At 41.6% G+C, this 22,150-nt stretch overlaps 1 protein-coding gene across 3 annotated transcripts in view; it reads right to left on the bottom strand.

Annotated features, from left to right (window-relative positions):
* Positions 1–22,150, bottom strand: part of LOC309561724 (calcium-activated chloride channel regulator 2-like) — a 56,505-nt gene that overhangs the window by 18,720 nt on the left and 15,635 nt on the right. For 2 of the 3 annotated variants that reach the window (XM_082265715.1, XM_082265717.1), the window contains 5 exons: positions 19,010–19,118; positions 17,626–17,794; positions 13,887–14,114; positions 8,637–8,861; positions 4,056–4,233 (listed from right to left, as the gene is read on the bottom strand). In XM_082265715.1, coding sequence (XP_082121841.1) covers positions 4,056–4,233; positions 8,637–8,861; positions 13,887–14,114; positions 17,626–17,794; positions 19,010–19,118 — 909 coding nt within the window. The remainder of the gene's footprint in view (positions 1–4,055; positions 4,234–8,636; positions 8,862–13,886; positions 14,115–17,625; positions 17,795–19,009; positions 19,119–22,150) is intronic. The other variant, XM_082265716.1, reaches the window with a different exon arrangement.

Below are 22,150 nucleotides of genomic sequence, written 5' to 3' on the forward strand. Positions count from 1 at the left end.
AAAAATAACATGTTTGTTATTTTTTTTTTAAAGGTTTAGAAACAGTTTAAAGCACTTGCAAAAACTTTAAAGGTGTGTTCATTGTAGATGGTTAAAGGCAGATAAGGGTCTAAAACCTATAGGGGGCCTCATGTGTGTTTGATGACCTCACCAAAGAGCCACAAATAATGTTGAATTCATTTAATTTAAAAGAGACACCACAGAAATTCACTAGCCGATGGTCAAAGACTACAACATGGAGACTGGGGACATAAGTTTAAGGACATGGCTTTAGGAAACAGTCATAGACTAGGTACACATTATGTGAGACTGTTAGAGATAACTGCTTTAGAGTTCCCTAACAAATGAATGCTTCTTCATTTTCTGCTCAATACAGTAGAGCAAATAAAGCTAAAGGGGGCAAACACAAATCTTTCATTAATAACTTTCTATAGCACCCACACATGGAGGGGCCGCTGAGAATGTTTCCAGGTCTCCCAAAACAGTACAGAGGTTTATCCTCAGTGAAGGAGATAACAAGATCCAGACCAGGAGTTCAGTGCAGTGCCCTCCAGCAAACATCCATTGGCAATCTTCTACAGTCCTTCAGCCCAGCAGCTGCTGAGGTCCAGACTGCAATTTCTTGTCTCAGTAAAGCTGCCTCCAGGAGTAGCAGCCCCAAGAGAAAAGGAACCCTCCCTGAAGGCTTCCTAAACTTTTATCCCCTCCCCAGTCACCTTCTGGATGCCTCCTTCCAGGGATTGGCTGGGGTGAGAATGATAAATATTCACACTGATCATTTGAATCTCCCCGCCCTATACTCTGGAAACTTCTTTCAAAAGCAGGTCGGAGGAATCAAACTCTCAGCTCAGGAAACCCTTAACAGACCAAAACTATCACTCACTGCTCCACTCATTACAGTGAAGCCAAAAACTGAATTTAACCCCTTTGCGCCGGCTCCTGTCGGCTCTTAACCACTTTAAGACCGGAAGATCTTGCTGCTTAATGACCAGGCCCTATTTTGCGATTCGGCACTGTGTTAATTTAACGGACAATTGCGCGGTCGTGCGACCCTGTACCCAAACTAAAATGACGTCCTTTTTTTTTCCACAAATAGAGCTTTCTCTTGTTGGTATTTGATCACCTGTGCAATTTTTATTTTATGAGCTAAAAAAACAAAAAAAGAGCGACCATTTTGAAAAAAAAAAAAAAACAATATTTTTCACATTCTGCTATATAACATTCCCAAAAAAAATTTAAAAATCTAATTTTTTTAACATTTTAGGCCAATTTGTTTTGTGCTTCATATTTTTGGCAAAAAAAATTGCAATAAGGGTATTTGGATTGTTTTGCGCAAAAGTTATTGTGTTTACTAACTACGGAAAGATTTATGTCATATTTATTGTTTTTAATTTTTTTACTAGTAATGGCGGCTATCTGCATTTTTTTGTGGGACTGCGACATTGCGGCGGACAGATCGGACTCCTAACTGACATTTTTGACACTTTTGGGGGTACCAGTGACATTACTACAGTAATCAGTGCTAAAAATATGCACTGTTACTGTAATAATGCCATTGGTAGGGAAGGGGTTAACCCTGTGGGTGATTAAGGGGTTAAATGTAAGCCTAGGGGAGTGATTCTAACTGTGGGGGGGGGGGGGGTTGGACTTTTGAAATTATCATAGAGTCATGCGATCCTATATAGCAGGATCGCATGGTCTCTGTGATTATGTTAGGGAGAATGACAGCCGTCCGTCCTTCTCTGTCGGGGGGGAGATCGCCATTGTCAGGTGGCCATTGGAGCTGCCTGGCACCCGCACTGGCTTCCCCACTGATGATCAGGGGTGGGAGCGTGCCTCCGGTGGCGCGCACTCGCCCCCTAGTGGCCTCCTAGGCAGATGACGCCTATTAACGTGATTTTGCCTGGGAGAGCCACACTGCCGACGTAAAAAGGCAGTGCAGTGACGGCAAGTGGTTAAAGGAGTTTTTGCATTGCGGGAGGTGGGGGTGGGAATTGTGACCGCAGTAAATGGCTGCCATCGCAGATTGGAAAACTCCTGATCGTAAAAAGTGATCAGGAGCTTTTCGTGAGCTGCCGGTCACTGTTCTGGGAGTGCGCAGAACGTGCGCTCTCGGCACAGCTCTGTCGGCGCTAATGCACGCAAGTATGCATTTCTTGCCGCTAAGGCCTGGCTGCCCAGAGGCCGCATATCTGTATGCAGTCGGCACGTAGGGGTTAATCTGGCAGCCAAACTAGAAGAGGGAACCATACTTTACAATTACAGTGGGGAAAATAATTATTTGATCCCCTGCAGATTTTGTAAGTTTGCCAACTTACAAAGAAATGAATGGTCTATATTTGTTATCATAGGTGTATTTTAAAATGTCAACCAAAAACCCTGAAAAAACACAATACAAGGGTTTTAAATTGAATTGTAGTTCAGTGAGTAAAATAAGTATTTGATCCCCAAGCAAAACATGACTTGGAGTGGAGAAACCCTTGTTGGCAAGCAGAGGTAAGACGTTTCTTGTAGTTGGTTACCAGATTTGCACACATCTCAGGAGGGATTTTGGTCCACTCTTCTTTACAGATCTTCTCTAAATCCTCAAAGTGGAGTTCCACCCTAAAATTGAACTTCGGTCCATCTTCTTGCTCCGGGTCACCTGAAAAACAAATGGATAATCGCAATTTTTTTTTTTACTTACCTTTTTTTAGATGAAAATATACTTACCTTACTTCCTCTTCCTCCCTCTGCGGCCACGGCCGCCGCTGTCACTTCCTGGCTTGCAATGATTCCTGGGAGCTGAACGTCATCGCTCCCAGGAATCAATGCGCCTGCACCGGCCCCAACGTCAGTTCCGGTGCAGGCACGTTATATCTTGCTAAACGGGTTCTGGACATGCCCAGAAGCTGTGCAGGGATGACGCTGCAGCCCCGGAAGTGACGGTGGGTCCGGTGCAGTGCATCGTGGGACCGAAGAGGACGGAAGAGGATTGCGCTGGCTTCAGCTGCCCACACCTGAGATGGCAGCGCTGGACAGGACATTTTCAAGGTAAGTATTTCTTCTAAAAGGTAAGTGCAACCTGGGACAGTTCAGAGGCTATCCATTGTGGAATGCACTAGCCCTGACTGTCCCAGGGGTATTTTTATGTAATTTTTTTTGTTTTAGGTGGAACTCTGGTTTAAGGTTTCTTGGCTGTCACTGGCAGTCAAAGTTTCAGCTCCCTTTATACATTTTCTAGAGGATTAAGGTGTGGAAACAAGACCACTTAATGTGCTTCTTCTTGAGGCACTCTTTTGTTGCCTTGGCGGTATGTTTTGGGTCATTGTCATGCTGAAAGACCCATCCACAACCCATCTTCAGTGTTCTGGCTTAGGGAAGAAGGAACATCTATGATAAAAAAAAATTATAGACCCTTAATTTCTTTGTAAGTAGGCAAAGCTGCAAAGTCTGCAGGGGATCAAATAATTTTTTTCCCCACTGTAAATTGATGTAGGCCTGGGTATTAGATAATTGTATGAGCTTAAGCATAACTGGTTCTCCACAAAGTATGGCCACTGGACATTCAAATGTGTACATACAAGGAGTAAATGAGCTTTAATAATAAGCCATCACTGATCTTTAAAAAATCCCTAACCGTGGAGCAGTTCATCCTCAGATTTCAAAGCAGAATCACATAGGTGAGTTCTGAACAGCTCATCACCCTCTTCCTCTATCACCTAGCAGTGATTTCAAAGCCTTCCTGCCTTCTATTTTATAATGTAAACACAGAGCCTGTGCTTTTAGAGGGGTAAACACTGTAAGCTGAGCTGCTGAGAGAATGACTTCAAATATTTCAGTACTTCTAGTTTGAGGATAATTTGGTCCGTAGCACCAGAGCAACTGTAGCTAAAGAGATCAGTTATGGTATGTTTTAAAGCTCATTTACTGCTTGTTAGCAATATGTAAATATGTGAATGTCCATAGCCTGGCCACAGGTCTTCTTTAGGTTTACAGCTGTAGAATATATTTTAACTTTTTTACAGGTTAGATACTAATCTTGTTATCATTATTCCACAATGCTCCATTTGAACCTGTTACTTCAGCAAACCGTTCCAACTCTGGATCAGCACCGAGTCCAATAGCAATGGTATGAATAACTGAGCCACTCAGTGCCACTTCAGATAAACACTTTGTTATATTCCCATCGTTTCCACTGACAGCCAAGATAATTTCAGAACCTTCGGTTTCTCTATTAAGACCTTTGATCACCTATAAAAAGAAAACACTTTGTTTAATTTTTTATTTAGGTATAAAATATTTTTTATTGTGTTTTACAACATGTGTTTCGTTTACTATGATTTCTAGTTTCTTTACAGTTTCTATGCTTATAAAAAATAGTATAAGTATAAACATATGTATAACTCGCACTGACAATTTATATAAAAACATACAGAAATAGATTTTTTAAATAGAATGACAAAGAAAAATTGGTGCTATACCCGATGGCGGTTATTGGGTTGGGCAGAATTTACAGGCCATGTAGCTGGGCTATTTCCTTTTCCTGCACCATTAACTTGATGACATGACAAGTATTTTTACATAGAACTAGTATATTTGTGTAACATCTCTATTCCCAAGGTTAAAGGAAATGACATTAGAAATATTCTCTTGCCAATTTCTTGAGACGTGTACATGGTCTCATCCAACATCATGAGGAATTCTTGGCATGTCATGATTGTAGTGTGTTTAAGTAATAAAGTGGTTCTAAAGGCAGAAGGTTTTTTATCTTAATGCATTCTATGCATTAAGATAAAAAACCTTCTGTGTGCAGCAGCCCCCCCAGCCCCCTGATACTTACCTGAGCCCATCTCGATCCAGCGATGTTGCATGAGAGCCTCGACTGTCTGGGTCTCTCCCTCCTGATTGGCTGGGACACAGCAGCTGGCGCCATTGGCTCCCGCTGCTGTCAAAGTCAGTGAGCCAATGAAGAGAGAGAAGGGGTGGGGCCAAGCCGCTGCTCCCTGTCTGAGAATAGACACACAGAGCAGCGGCTCGGATTGGGTGCCCCATAACAAGCTGCTTGTTGTGGGGGCACTCGGCAGGAGGGAGGGGTCAGTGGATCTAGACTTGCTCTGTACAAAACCACTGCAAGTGCATAGAGCAGGTAAATATACCATGTTTGTCATTTTTAAACAAAAAAAAAAAAAAAGAGACTTTAATATCACTTTAAGTACAGAAAGAACATGAAGGTAAAGTGGTTAAGTACTAATCAGGACACCAAAAACGTTCCAATTGCACTTTTAGGTAGCAGTTTATTTTCTTTTATTAAGTTTACTTCCTCACTGGTTACACACCAGTGGCAGGACAGACTCTCTCCAATTGAAAATGTTCAGGTTGCTTTCTTGAATCCAAGTTCCAAAACAGATTAGCACTGCCTGTGTTTTCTCCACTATTTCTCCGCCAGTTCAGCAGCACCTGAGTCCGAGCCTGTATAGTCCTGGGAAACTCCCACAATTTCCAATATACCTTGACCAGTTTCAGCCAAAACTGATTCCAAAGTACATTAGCAGCACCTACAGTCTGAGGAATTCCCCCAATGCACTCTCCCTTAGAGCCTGAGGAAGTCTCCCTACCTTAGTGATGTCACCCTACAAATTTCTTTTAATTCTTGTATGAGAAATGCCTCATTCTGGTTCAAAGCCAACGAGGCATTGTAAAAGTATATCTATAAGGTTCTGGTTTATTCATGGTTGAAATGAATAGTTGAGCTGGGAATTCTCTTTGGTTTTGTTTTACATGTGTTGCCCCTCCATGTCCTCCTTGCTGTGAAGGCCAACTATAAGTGGAGCAGTGGCCAGTTGTTTGTTACTGATGTAATATCGGTGAGGGGATGCACTGGACACTTTTCCTGCCATTGTGCTATGTGCTGGATGTCCAGTGTGCCTCTGTGCTTTTAAGGAGGGCTGGGCTACTTCCAGGCTCACCTGCCCCTTATCTATCCATTAGAATGCATGTGCTTCCACTGTGGAGGCTCTCAAAAATTTACAAGAGTTAGGACTGCAGAAATATTGGGGTTATCAAAAGGGAGAGGGTTATCTGTGCTTAGAACCTCTATTAGCAGCCAAGCACTATAACCCAGATACTAGGCACATAAACAATTCATAATCAAAGTGCGTTGCTGTGCATATGTAAAGTGCTAATACAAGACAAAGTAGGAATAAGCAAAAACTAGTCAGACAAAACCAAAGTCCATAAAGATAAAATCCCCCCAAAAAAAATAAATTTCCAAGGAAATCCGTGCTTATTGAAGAGATCCAGAGATTATAGCAGTGACACCAACATTCAATTCACACTAAATGCTTACCAGAAAGGCAGTGATCACTCTTGAGCCCCATACACACGATCAGATTATCGAACGATCTGTCGTCCGTTTTTTGTGGCATGCTAGTCTGATGTGCAAAGTGGAGAGGTTATTTTCATACCAATTTTCCCGTACGACAGAATTCTACTTCAAAAGTGATGTCATGTGTTGGATTGCTTTGTATGTGTTCTTTCGTCTCTGAGCATGCCTAGTCTTGCTCTTAAGATTTTTTTCCGTCGAAATCTGTACTAATGAGACGAAAATCGGACGTTGTATTACGGACGACAAAAATTATATAGCCTGCACATCAGGATTTGTCAGCCGAAAAGTCGAAGTTGGCTGTCGAAAGCACCATACTAACAATCCGAAAATCGGCAGATCGGTCGTCGGACGAATTTTCCCTACAGATTATCTTATCGTGTGTACTGGCCTTAACTCAGGGAGATCAAGACTCGCTTGATTGCATCCCAGATGGTACAGATATCATCACGATTGTCCCAGAAGACAAGCAAACACTCCCGGAGGTAAATTATAGCAAGCCCTCATTCGTGTTCAGTGATTATATAAGAGACAAACTCCACATAGCGCAATACTGTACAACTTGTATTATTTATTAAACACAGATGGTAGTGCACTTACATTTAAGATGATAAAAATACTCTAACATGATAAACAGGTCAGCTTCCCACAATAAAGATGGCTGAACTTCAGTGGCTTATGCGCAGTAGCGTGTTTACTTGGCTCCACCCAGGGTACACAGGCTGTACAAGTTGTACAGTATTGCGCTATGCAGAGCTGCATTGAGGGTCGCCGTTGAGCGAGGAGCGTGGGGGGGGGGGGGGAGGCACGGAAGGGAAGTCCCAGCGGGGGAAGCTCTCAGGATTTAAGAAAAAATGGAACTGCAATTGTCGGCAGGGGAGGCAGTGGGGGGAGCCAGTAATTGCATTGGAACCACAAAGATCCGTGCTGGTGGGGGGGGGGGTGCTGATAGTGGGTTAGAATTGGTGCAGGGGGGGATCAGTGCAGTAGTGAAGGCAGAGGACAGTAGGAGGGAGCCGGGGGGGGGGGGGGGCAGCACAGGCATTTTAGGCAGTGCAGGAGGAGAGGAAGCAGCGGGTGAAAATTTGAGAGACGGCAGCGGTCAGCGGCTATTATTTTGTTTGAACTGAAACGACCATGAGCTTATAGCAGATGGAGGAATGAGATCCGTATGGCATATGGACCTGGTCAGCTGGAAGCAGTGCTGTAGGTCTGTACGCCATAGGGACCTGGTAGTGAAAGGGTTAATGCAATGGTTTAATAACACATACCTGTTACTTAACTGTTCACCCATCGCAATAATATTTACTGCTCAATTTCATACAGGGCTCGTGACTTTGCCCTCTCCTATGCATTTGTCATAGATTTCATGAGATCCCTTAATGAAAGGGGTGTGTTATCCAACTATTGTTTTTAAGTGTTTTAAATTTAAAGCTTAACTCCACTTTTGTTGAGTAAAAAAAAATTCCCCTTTGGGTGATCGATGTAAATTACAAGGATTTTAACAAACTTTGTTGCAGATTCCTACCTTTTGTTATTCAGAAGAAATCATTGTTTGTTCCTCTGTGCTGAGTGAGTCAAATGGGAGGGATTTCATAATTATCTATCAGCTGTGGCAGCTGCAGGGCACTAATGAGGGAAGCTGCAGGGCACTACTGAGGGAAGCTGCTGGGCCTGCATCCCTTAAGACGTGTTTCTATTGGGGGATGCAGCTGCTGGGCCTGCATCCCTTAAGACGTGTTTCTATTGGGAGTATCTCACCAAAAATGACATTTTTGTTTGAAATCTGACTTGTATCTTAGGCAGACCTTTGGGAAAATGAGTGAGCCAATCACACAAGCAGGAACTTATGTTTCTGGGGTGTGATCAGTATACATTCTGTGTACAGAACAGCTCCAGGTAGCCATATAGCTTTGCATTTTCAGAAACAGCTGCAGATTGAAAAGGAAAGGTATTTTTTAAAAACATTCAATTACAATATGATTTCTGCCCCAATTGTATACCCTATATTATTTTTTCTTTATTTGTTATTTTTTTCCCCACGAAAGTGGAGTTACTCTTTAAATAGAGAAAAGTAAGGAGCAGTGTTTATTATATTATCATATTTGTCAAATTGCTTTGATTGCAGCAGCTCTTACTATTCACATAGTAGTATTGTCAGAAAATAAATTTGACATTTATATTCGTTTTATAGTTACATTTGCAATTAACTTTGTAATAAAATTTTGACTTGAAGAACAACTGTGAATGTCTTTTTTAGTGCATCATTTACCTGCAGGCCAGATGTAATGCCGCTGCAAATGGACACTCCTCCACCAGACGTAACTGGAAGATTTGAAGTTAAATTTTCTCGGTCATCATCACTGACAATATGAAGTAGTTGATTTTTCACTTCTGCTGTTTCATTGAATGTAACAATTCCAACGTATGAGCCTTCTTCAACTATCTGCTGTATGAAGATGGCTGCAGCATGGCGCAATTGGTGAAGTCGTTCACTCTACTTATAGGGGAAGAAATATTTGTGTTAGGATGGATTAAACGCGAAAATTATTGCATATTCCTCTTCTACACATTCATCATTGGATACTCAATGTTCTGAAGCCAATCATCAATTGTTATTACACTGTGTACATATGATGGCTTCCAACATTGTTGACTGCATCTGCATCTCTGAAATGTATTTTACATTACTTGCACTTCCGTTGCTAAGTAAAACCACTCCTACTGAATCACAAAATGTATTCTGTGACAACAGTGGCCAATGAAATCACTTTCATTAGACAGGGGGATAGCAAGTGATATCTGTTGACATAATGTGAATAGCTAAGCAAAATAAGGAGTTAAAAATTGCCAAATTCATTTCAGTATTATATTATTATTTTATTATACTATGTGAGAAGAGAGACAACGTAGAAATATTTTTGCTAACAGTTTTATAAGTAATTTTATCTTTTGCATTTTAACCTCAGCCAGTAGTAAACGTAGTATATGTAGCACCCTCATAGGTAGCTGCTAGGTAGGTAAAGCCTAGTGTCTCCATCTGCTTTTCAAGGGAGCCTGATTATTAGTTATGTCTGTTGCATGTGTCCATGTGTGATTCATCTGGGCTGAGGGAGTGTCCCCACTGTATCCAATAGGGGAGCCTGTTGGACAGTGGAGGAAACCCAGCCAGTGACACACGGGCTTTTGTAACTGTTATAAAAGCCAAGGGCACATGTGACAGGGCAGGAAGCCAGGTCCCAGAAGGAGGGTGACATTTGTCTCTCCTTCTGCTGCTGTGGATGGTGGTCACAGGCGGTCAGCCTTGTGAGCCAGGAGTGTGGCGCTGAACCAGGAGGTCAAGGAAAGCTGACTGGTGGAGTTGGAGGCAGAGCAACCTTGGGAAAAACAGTGTCCACAAGTACCGGGAAGCTTGCTGGGGGTCTGCCCAGGAAGGGGACCACTCCAGTGGAGAGTCAGTGGACAGGTGTCAGCACACACAGCAAGTGAGAAAGGGGGTGCCAAGTTATAACCCTGAAGAGTAATTCAAGCAGGAACACATTATCTATCTTCACTTCAGTGGCAAGGTGAAGCAGCGGCCTTGCTGCACACTAGAGGTAGTTGTCCTCAGGATTGTGCATAGTTCATAGTTGGAGTATCCCACTCATCCCTTTTCCTATCCCAGTTCCAAATAAAAACACAAAAACCAACATCCCCCGGATTGATAATTGACTGAGCCAAGGACTTTCAATGCTAATTATCTGCTACTAGTTGCTAAGGGTAACCCAGGAGAATCCAGAAAGTGTAATTCTCAGCAGTCCTCTAGGGGGCAGTGCTACATATAAATGCTCTGTAGCTTTCACCAATGTCTCCTCTCCACTTACTATGTCTGCAAAACAAAATTCAAATTTTCAGTCGATAAACCATAATCAATTATTCATGGGAATGTATAGTCATTCTGTAAAATAACATCTCCAAATATGTTTGCGTTTGGCCAGGTGAATACTAAATATTGTACATGACGTTTTGCCTTTTCTTTTTTTTTTATTTATATAATTAACAATTTTTATTAAGTTTAAAAAAAAAAAAATACACCTTGTATAGCATTCTACAAACGCTCAATAGGTAAGCACCTATTTCATATGCAGCCAGAGAGGTATAGCTCCCAGCAACTTTTCATGTTTTTTTGAAGGGACTTAGCAACTGTGCCAAAGGAAGACTGTTATTTAAAACAATCACTAGCTCAAGATGCAATTTACATGCACAAGAGTCAGAGAAAAGTAACACTCAGTCCCTCTTTACAGCTCTGTTTGAGGTGTCAATCACAGACAAATAAGGGAATTAAATAAAGCACTACCGACACTTTTCTGGTGGTATGGCCTCTTTGAAATGGTCTGTGCTAGACCAGAAAAACCTTTTGTGTTCTGTCAGATTAGGAAACCTATTGAAATGCATAGTGGCCATGTTGGAATGCATAGCGCATGCGCAATAAGCAATTTTGTTTGCAACGTCACTTCCGTTTCATTTTCTGATGGGTAGCAGTATCCTGATAGAACACTAATAGAAAAATTGCAACCTTTTTAGGTAGTTCTTAAAAGCACCACATTTACAAAGTGGCACTATGGCTGCACTTAATTAAAAAATAGTTACCAGTTTACAGGGCTTTTTGTCAGTGGGAATGAAAAGAAATGGAGTTCCAGCACTAAATATATGAAATGGTAAGGGGTACTGAGCAATACAGGAGGGTCTATTGATGCTGGCTGCCTGGGGATCTATTGTGACTGGGGAGGATCTGTTGTTGAAGGAGGGCTCTTGTGTTGCTGGAGGGTCAATTGTTGCTGGGAGAGATCTACTGTTGACAGAGAGGTCTATTGTTGCTGGCTGCAGGAGAACCTATTACTATTAATGCTCCTGGCTGCAGGGAAATCTACTGTTGCGGGCATGGATCTATTGTTCCTGGTGAGGATCTGTTGTTGCTGAGGGGGTGTTTTTTTGTAGAGGGTTTATTGTTGCTGGGGGGTCTATTGTTGCTGGCTGCAAGGGATCTATTTTACTGCTTTTATTGTTAACAAATTCCATACAAATTACTTAGCACCACAAAACAATACTTGGTTCTGTTTTCTCCAAAAGGGGCAGTACTAGGAGTTGGGTAGGGGGGGGGCAAGGAATGGTGCTCGGAGTTGGGTAGGGGGCAGAGACAAACAGTAACTTAGAAGAGAGGAGTACCAACAGCTATTTTCTAAGAAAAAAAAGCTCTGCCAGTATGTAGGTAACAAAACTGGAGATTCACTGCTCAAAATCAGTATAGCATCAAGTCAATTAAACTCCTGGAATATTGATCTGGTCAGTTAAGTAGCAGAGGGGGTTGTTAATCAGTTCCAGCTGCTTTAGTGTTAATGAAATAAAGAACAGGTGCACTAGATGGGCAACAATGAGACAACCTCCAAAACAGGAATGATTTTACTGACATTTTTTTCCCTTACTTATCATTGCTGACTGTTTTTTACTAGTTTTGCATTTCGGCTAGGGCCAGTGTTACTACTGGTAGCATGAGGCGATACCTGGACCCTATAGAGGTTGCACAGGCAGTCCAACTCCCCCAGGATGGCACAGGTTTGCTGTGTCTCCCAGCACAGTCCCAAGAGCATGGAGGAGATTCCAGGAGACAGGCAGTTACTCTAGGAGAGCTGGATAGAGCCAAAGAAGGTCCTTAAACCCAGGAGGACTGGTATCTGCTCCTTTGTGCAAGGGGAACAGGATGAGCACTGCCAGAGCCCTACAAAATGACCTCCAGCAGGCCACTGGTGTGAATGTCTCTGATCAAACAATCAGAAACGGACTTCATGAGGGTGGCACGAGGGCCCACTGCCCGGCACCGTGGCACTCGATTGGCATTTGCCATTGAACACCAGAATTGGCAGGTCTGTCACTGTCGCCCTGTGCTTTTTACAGATGAGAGCAGTTTCACCCTGAGCACATGTGACAGACGTGAAAGGGTCTGGAGAAGCCGTGGAGAATGTTATGCTGCCTGTAACACGTTCAGGGTAACTGGTTTGGTGGTGGGTCAGTGATGGTCTGGAGAGGCATATCAATGGGGCACACACAGACCTCTACATGCTAGACAATGGCACCCTGACTGCCATTAGGTATTAGGATGAAATCCTTGAACCCATTGTCAGACCCTATGCTGGTGCAGTTGGTCCTGGGTTCCTTCTGGTGCACGACAATGCCCGGCCTCATGTGGCGAGAGTATGCAGCCAGTTTCTAAAGGATGAAGGAATTGATACCTTTGAATGGCCCCCCACGCTCGCCTGACCTAAATCCAATAGAACACCTCTGGGACATTAAGTTTCAGTCCATCCGATGACGCCAGGTTGCACTTCAGTCTGTTCAGGAGCTCAGCGATACTCTGGTCCAGATACCCCAGGACACGATCCGTCTTCTCATTAGGAGCCTGCCCCGATGTTGTCAGGCATGCATACAAGCACGTGGGGGACATACAAACTACTGACTACCATTTTGACTTGCTGCAATGAGATTTCAGCAAGATGGACTAGCCTGCTGCATCATTTTTTTCACTTTGATTTTCGGGGAGTCTGAATTCAGCCCTCTGTAGGTTGATAATTTTAATTTCCATTAAACGATGTGGCATACTTTCGTTCTTAACACATTACCCAGTCCATATCGGTATAGATATTGAGATCTGATGTGTTTTCAAAGTGTCCCTTTAATTTTTTTGAGCAGCATAATTCAGACCAACTGTAAGCTGGCGTACAGGGACAAGTAGAGTGCGTGTCTCTGAACCCTGTGTAGCTGTCACGTACATGGTCGGAGGCCAAAGTGCTGAGAGGGTTCCCCTTGTGGCTGAGTGCAGAGCACCCCTGAAGGTGGTACAGGGAATGCGGTGCCCAAAAAAGCACAGGCAAGCCTGGTCGTAACATGGAATTCAAGATCAGAACACAGGAACACGGGGGGTGGCTGACGATCATTCAGCAATTTAGTGAGCTGGGCAGCAGTATTTTATAGGCCAGTGGGCGCCAACATCTATCATGTTATATGCGCGTTCCACTGTGCACGTGTATTCGCTGATTAACTCTGCCACGCACTTGCATGTGACCATTCACCATGCATGTGCCAATGTGCACAGGAGTGCACTAGATGCAGCCATGCCGAGTATTGGCAATATTGCCAGTTCTCCGTTGACTATTCTCCTGACAGTGGCAAAAAGGTTAGTTTGTCACCATTGTCGGCTAAACAGCTGGCAGGCTGTTAGCGACTAGTGACACTGACAGTGAGAGGAGCCTGATGAGAAAGCTGAGTGATCAGTTCCCCATCACGTCTGCATTTTACTTCTGATTGACAGCAGGCAGTGTGTGGATTCTTTAGCCAATAGCAGGTTGTCTTTGTATTGAGGACCACACATTGTCAGGAGAACATACAAAGAGAAAAAGGACCCTGTACAAGTCTAAAGTGGTAGGTGGACTGGGGAGCAGATGGGTAGAATGTGAACCCTTACTTTAAAGAAAAGTAACTGGGTAATTACCTTTGCCATATTTTCAGAGACATCCAAAACTAGGCACACAAGCCTTTCCCTGATCTGCATGAATTTAAAGGATGGTGGTGATGGGAGCTCTGTTCCTTGCATTGGCAATGTGGATTTATAGTCGTAAGAACTACTAATAACATCCCAAGTGCTGCGATAACTGCACATTTTGTTCTGCATATTTGGAGCTTCCTTTTCATGGTCATGGTCATAACAAAATTCTGCAACCTTGAAAAATCATTGAACAGTGTTAGAATATAAATGGTGAAGAAAAAACAGTATATACATTAAGAAATATACAGGTATTATTTATAGGATTATAAATATATATATATATGCTTATTATAAATAATACCTGCATACCTCCGTAAAGCTCATTAGTCAGTTAATTCTTCTTCCTTAGTGTACAAAGCAAGCAACTTATCAAGCTTAATTTTTTAACCTATACTAGATCATAATAGGTGAAACATCATATGTTGCTATGAAAAACAGGCCCCTTTTGAATATTTAAAAAAAAAAAAGGCCCTGTTTGCTCAAGTTGTTAAAGTTTTTATGACAACAACTAAACAATAACTTGTGGCAACTAAACACATCTACAGTCAGGTCCATAAATATTGGGACATCGACACAATTCTAATCTTTTTGGCTCTATACCCACAATCACCACCACAATAGATTTGAAATGAAACAAACAAGATGTGCTTTAACTGCAGACTTTCAGATTTAATTTGAGGGTATTTACATCTAAATCAGGTGAAAGGTGTAGGAATTACAACAGTTTGTATATGTGTCTCCCACTTTTTAAGGGACCAAAAGTAATGGGACAATTGGCTGCTCAGCTGTTCCATAGCCAGATGTGTGTTATTCCCCCATTATCCCATTTACAGGGAGCAGATAAAAGGTCCAGAGTTCATTTCAAGTGCGCTATTTGCATTTGGAACCTGTTGCTGTCAACTCTTAATATGAGATCCAAAGAGCTGTCACTATCAGTGAAGCAAGCCATCATTGGGCTGAAAAAACCAAACAAACCTATCAGAGAGATAGCAAAAACATTTGGTGTGGCCAAATCAACTGTTTGGAACATCCTTAAATAGAAAGAACGCACCGGTGAGCTCAGCAACACCAAAAGACCCGGAAGACCACAGAAAACAACTGTGGTGGATGACCAAATAATTCTTTCCCTGGTGAAGAAAACACCCTTCGCGACAGTTGGCCAGATCAAGAACACTCTCTAGGAGGTAGGTGTATGTGCGTCAAAGTCAACAATCAAGAAAAGACTTCACCAGAGTGAATACAGAGGATTCACCACAAGATGTAAACCATTGGTGAGCCTCAAAAATAGGAAGGCCAGATTAGAGTTTGCCAAACAACATCTAAAAAAACCTTCACAGTTCTGAGACAACATCCTATGGACAGATGAGACCAAGATCAATTTGTACCAGAGTGATGGGAAGAGAAGAGTATGGAGAAGGAAAGGAACTGCTCATGATCAAAAGCATACCACCTCATCAGTGAAGCATGGTGGTGGTAGTGTCATGGCGTGGGCATGTATGGCTGCCAATGGAACTGGTTCTCTTGTATTTATTGATGATGTGGCTGCTGACAAAAGCAGCAGGATGAATTCTGAAGTGTTTCGGGCAATATTATCTGCTCATATTTAGCCAAATGCTTCAGAACTCATTAGACAGCGTTTCACAGTGCAGATGGACAATGACCCGAAGCATACTGCGAAAGCAACCAAGAGTTTTTTAAGGGAAAGAAGTGTAATGTTATGCAGTGATGCCCCTAAAGACGCCAAGCATATGACGAAACAGGTCGGGTGAGTCAGACGTGACGCAACCACGTCCCCCAACAGCCGGCATCCACGATTTGCCAGACCGCAGGAGATGTTCGTTCACTTCTAAGCTTTGGCCTACAGCTTTACATGTCTATGACATTCATCCAAAATGTGAGTGTAATACTTTCTTTTAATTGAATAAACGGATTTTATTTATGGAATTACGCTATGTCCCTGTCATCATCTTTTTCCTGTATATACCATATGGATATCTGTTCTGAGGCGGTGAGGTGACACCCTGTGGCCGTTCCTGATATTACAATTTAAAAAGCTCACATAGGTTTACTCATTAATTTGAGTGACCCATTCAATCTGGTAAGCTGCCAACTTACTTAATCACATGGTGACCTGCACACTGGTGTTTTTTCTTCATCTTCAACATACCCTGTGGATGTAATCACTACTGGGACTTGTGGTTTATTTTTGAATTCTTTATTCACCATACTACATCACTGAGGATTTTCTGTTTTCGGATTCAGATTTTTCATTTATTTTTTCACTTTTTATTGCATGGACTGGTTTTGTGGATACATGTATTGGATAGCATATATGCCTATATGTATTTTTTGACTCAACACTATTGAGTCACTATTTATGATAAGCATTTTTATGCACTAACGTCACACTTGGTGATACCCTAATCACATTTTTTAGCGCAGCACATTTTTTCTTATTAGATAACATATGGGGGTTTTTCTGTGATTCCTTATGTGCAGCTGCTAGTTTATAATATATAATTTTGATCATTATTTATTAGCGCAGAATTTTTACACTTATATACCAATGTTATGCAATGGCCAAGTCAATCACCTGACCTGAATCCGAATGAGCATGCATTTCACTTGCTGAAGACAAAACTGAAGGGAAAATGCCCCAAGAACAAGCAGGAACTAAAAACTGTTGCAGTAGAGCATCACCAGGGATGAAACCCAGCGTCTGGTAATGTCTATGCGTTCCAGACTTCAGGCTGTAATTGACTGCAAAGGATTTGCAACCAAGTATTAAAAAGTGAAAGTTTGATTTATGATTGTTAATTTCTCCCATTACTTTTAGTCCCTTAAAAAGTGGGAGGCACATATACAAACTGTTGTAATTCCTACACCGTTCACCTGATTTGGATGTAAATACCATCAAATCCAAGCTGAAAGTCTGCAGTTAAATCACATCTTGTTTGTTTCATTTCAAATCCTTTGTGGTGGTGTATAGAGCCAAAAAGATTAGAATTGTGTCGATGTCCCTATATTTATGGACCTGACTGTAGAAAACAATAAGTTGGGTAATAATGCTCCTCAGTAAACTGAGAAACTGAGTTTAAAAAAGTTAATTCAAGTAATCTAATCTCTAACACATTTAAGCAGTGACATTTTTTTTAATTAAACTTTTCTATGTGAGAGACAACACCTTCTGTTGATGTATTTTTAGATGACTTTCCTGCATTACAAAGACAGGATTTCAGATCACCAGATTACCAATAAAAGGGAGCAGGGGTAGACTAGTGTACTACAGCAATGCCTGAATGATTAAACTGAGCAGGTAAACGATTCTCCTTTTATGTATCCCAAGTTTTCATTTTTCAATTTGACCACAGTGTATGGTAAAATTTACTGTTGAGAATGCAAAAAATAAAGAAACAATGCTTAGGATTGTATGTGTAGACAAATACAACCTGATCAATGTAATTTTCAAAACCTGTTTAGCGCTGTCAAAGCATTATCTCTGTCATGCTATCCTGATTCAGCTGAGATTTACTTTCTTTTTCTTGTGTTTCTAAATGCATACAAATACAAAACTGAGAACCATTAAAAACTGATTATTGATATGGTAATCAGCAAGTTAACAATATTCAGCATCAAAAATAAATATTTTATTGTTCAATTTGTAAAATGAACTAAGTTTACTTACCGAAGATAGTGCTTGCATATACATTATGGATGATTTTGCATTCTGGGTACGGTTAGCTAAAAACATGCATCCCTCCTCTAAATTCCCAGTCTGACGGTCAATTATGCAATCTCCATCCGAGCAGGATTTTTTCTTACAAATATACATGCCATCTAGATTTGAGGAACATCTAGAATGAAATACAGCATGTCACTAAAACTGTGACTTAAAACCATCATTCATCCATTACATCTGCTCTTGTCTGTTTTAATGTTTTAAATAGTTTTAGTAAATATAAACTGCTAAATACCTTTTCCCATCAGCAGTTAGAGCAGTCTTGTGACTTCTATCAGTGTCTGGTTAAAGCTTGTAGGAGGAGTTTATTTTGCTCTCACTGTCCTAGAAGGCTGCAAGCCCCCTGACCTTTTTTTTCGGTTTCTATACAGAGGCAAAATTACAATATGACAGACTGCGGTCATTTAAGTCAAATTGCCTTATGGTACAAACCCTTAGCAGCTATACAAAAATCTAACTATGGAGGGAGTAAATTACAATAGATAACCTCAAGGTAATTCATGCTGATAGTGAAAACATACGCTGAATTAAGCATCTCTGAAGGAAACTCAATTAAAGTGTTACTAAACTCACAACAGTAAAATCACCCTGTATATGCAATAAAGCATGCTTGTTATACTCACTGTGGAACCAAAGGGGTTAATCCTCTGCATTGTGAAAAAAGGCTGTTTGATCCTGTCTTCTCTGTTCCTCCCCTTCTTCCAAAGTTCCCAAACCTCCACTGTTAGAACAGAGGCTAGGTGACAAGCTGCACATGCTCAGTTTGGCGTGTGTTGCTAGAGAGTTTTTTTGTTTTCTTAGTAGAGTGCATGTGATCAGCACAGAGCCAATCAGCACTGTCCAGACAGGGGGTCAGGGGTCCTGCAGCCTTATAGGACAGTGAGAGCCAAATGAAAACTCCTCCTACAAGTTTTAACCAGACACTGATAGAAGTCACAAGAATGCTCTAACTGCTGATGGAAAAAGGTATTTAGCAATTTACATTTACTAAAACTATTGTATTTCCATGTTCTGTGTACTGCGGGAGACTAGATATAGTGAATGTAGGGTCCTGGGTTTAGTAACACTTTAACATTTCATGTAGATTCAGTTTCAACACAAACAATTGAAAGTTTAAACTATTTGAGCTAATTGCAAGTGTGTGTATCATGCAATATGTCTGGTCAATTTGGCATTCCCTTCCATGGCCTATTGGACGACCTCCTTTTCCCTTCCCTCACTTTGTAGATGACCTAATGTAACTCATTGGAATACAGTTTACCAGCCAACCTGATGTTTAGATGACTTTATGATGTTAAGTTAGGCTAGAAATAGATGTTCCTTGAATTACCTTGTAGCTTTCATTTTGCCATCAACTGAAACATAAAATGGTTCTTCATAGCTGTATTCATCAAATACTCCCCATCGGAAGTGAGCCCATTCATGGACAAATACTTTCTCTAGAAAAAAAACAAGGAAAAAACAAGGAAAACTGTAGAAAAATCATATAAATTTAATAGACATAAAGATAACCCAATGTAGGACTGGGCCTCAAACTATATTGTAGCTACTGGCTAAGTGTTTCTATTGTTTAGTGATGTGCCCTGGACTGTTTGAACACTTAATTTGTTTCCAATACCTGGGGGAAAAGAGTCTTTATTGCTCTTAAGATAATAATCTAAGCTTAATAATGTCTATTTGATAGAAAGCCATTCTAAGATGCAACCAATCTGTGAAATATGGCAGTGGCATGAATAGATAGCTGGCCTTGGAGCTGCACTCTCTACTAGCTGCAACTGTTATTGCCTTTCTTTGAAGGCCTTGGTACAAGGTAATGCAGTAGACAAACACACTAAATTAAAGCAGGATTTTGTTCTTTTGTTGGGATTATATGTTTTGTTCCTTCCTAACGCATGGACAAGGAAATGTCCTACTTGTTCAGTACACACCACTGCAATGCAGTAAGACGCGAAGTATTATTATTTCACTGTAACGTGTCATGATGCAGTACAGAGCATGTAAATACTCATGAATGGAATGTGGTTTTGTGACATTACAATAAAGTTGAAAAAAAGAAAACAGTGTGATATGTTGTAGTTAGCACATCACTGTGTACTGCACAGCCTTGTGCTACAATGCAGCTGCTGGTGTGAACCAGCAATTAAAGTAGTGGAATGGCCTCCCATTCCAAATCTATGTGCTGCAGCACTTAATTATACATGCATGTGCAATTACAGTTTTCTCTTAGCCCCCCTTGCAAGTTCCTACAAATAACTGTTGATCCTACCAATAAAGTCCCCCTATTAGAGCTACCTTTCATGGTGTGTCAAGTTACCTATCTCCTGTAGGCCATGGCACTTGCATTGCAGTGGGATGAAAAATGTTACAAGAGGCATGGCTATCATCACCACTGCTAACTCAAAAGCATGTAGTTTGCCAATCACAATCTGGCCACACCTAGTCCTCCCCACTGTTTTTTGATTGATAGAACTGATAGGGGTTTTACTGGGACTCAAATAAAGAAGGATCTGGCTGTCCGGGAAGGTAAGGGAAAATTTGGTTTACCTTAGTTCTAGCCTAATTTTTTACACATTAACCTTGTGATAGACTCACCGAGGACAGAGGCTCCAGGCTAGCCTCTTGCCTACTGACTATGGGCTCTGGCTTTTAAGGGAACACTACTCTTTGTGAGGTGTATGCTGGCGGGGGGGACCCTTGGAGTAAGGTTACTTTTAAATAAAGTCCATGTCTCCCCAATACACACGGACTCTGGGACTCAAGGCCCGGGGTACCTGTTAGGGCCTAGCTGCCCATTACCAACAAGAACTGCTCCACATAGTCAGACTCAAAGCAGATGCTAATATCATCAGCTCAACCCCCTGTCTTCCACACATTAATTGTGCTAATTACCTCACCTATTGTCTGCTAAGTGATGTCTTTACACTTATAATAATGTGTATTGTACTTAATGAGCTCGATGCCAGCAAGTCTGCTGGAATGAGACCTCTGATAATCCAGGTGGCTAGTTATTAGCTCAATTAAATCACTGTCAGCTATTAGTTGCTAGTGGGAAAATAGTATACTGTTTGTACTGGTTGTTCCTTAGATATGTTAATTATAATTCTTTATACAATTTCATCTACATACGATAATGTAATCAAGCACCTGACCTGGTGGGGTATATATTCTGTGTAAGTTTGTTCAATAAACAGTTCCGGATCTCATACAAGCTATTTGTCAGCTAGCCTCGTATGTTATGCGGCTATAATATCTGATATCTATGTTCAACACAGAGGAAGAGGAAGCCGTATACTGACGAAAGCACTCAAGCACAGTGAGGGTCAGTTCCGTCACAAACCTACTATAATATGTTCATATGTCCATACTGGGCTAGGAAGTCGCTCTCATTTGGTGGAATCCAAGACGGCTTCCACATGATAGAAAAGTGGTGCGGTGTATGTGCAATAATCGGCAGATGATTCCGAGGTGCCAGAAGGGGCACCGGACACTGCATGTACATTTCAAATGTTTTACATGAGGATTTTAAATAAATACATTTTGCGCTATAAATCCCTTTCTTTTCTAATTCTTCTCTGCATGTGAGCGTTGCCCCAGATCTCCTTAATATTACAACTAAAGGATTTGCCACGCACAGCAGAGTGGTGGAAAAGTCTTTGAGACCTGCCTTGGCATATGTTAAGGCTGGTGAGTGTGATCCCATCAGAGAAGGGCACTGATTTTTGCACACAGAGGATAAGTGGTGGTAAATAGCTTGGCACAATAGACAATTACAGCATTTAAGCATAAGCATGGTTTTAAACACCTTCAAACACTGGCACTTTGATGTGGACTAATTTATGCACATTTGTTTACACAGTATCTCGCAAAAGTGAGTACACCCCTAACATTTTTGTAAATATTTTATTATATCTTTTTATGTGACAACACTGAAGAATTGACACTTTGCTACAATGTAAAGCAGTGAGTTTACAGCTTGTATAACAGTTTAAATTTGCTGTCCCCTCAAAAAACTCAACACACAGCCATTATTGTCTAAACTGCTGGCAACAAAAGTGAGTACACCCCTAAGTGAACATGTCCAAATTGGGCCCAAAGTGTCAATATGTTGTGTGGCCACCATTATTTTCCAGCACTGCCTTAACCATCCAGGGCATGGAGTTCACCAGCGCTTCACAGGTTGCCACTGGAGTCCTCCTTCACTCCTCCATGATGACATCACAGAGCTGGTGGATGTTAGAGACCTTGCGCTCCTCCACCTCCTGTTTAAAGATACCCCACAGATGTTCAATAGGGTTTAGGTCTGGAGACATGCTTGGCCAGTCCATCACCTTTACCCTCAGCTTCTATAGCAAGGCAGTGGTCGTCTTCGAGGTGTGTTTGGGGTTGTTATAATGTTGGAATACTGCCCTGCGGCCCAGTCTCCAAAGGGAGGGGATCATGCTCTGCTTCAGTATGCACAGTATATGTTGGC

The sequence above is a fragment of the Pelophylax lessonae genome (genome assembly GCF_965119305.1).
Source record: "Pelophylax lessonae genome assembly, chromosome: 8".
NCBI classification, from domain to species: Eukaryota; Metazoa; Chordata; class Amphibia; order Anura; family Ranidae; genus Pelophylax; species Pelophylax lessonae.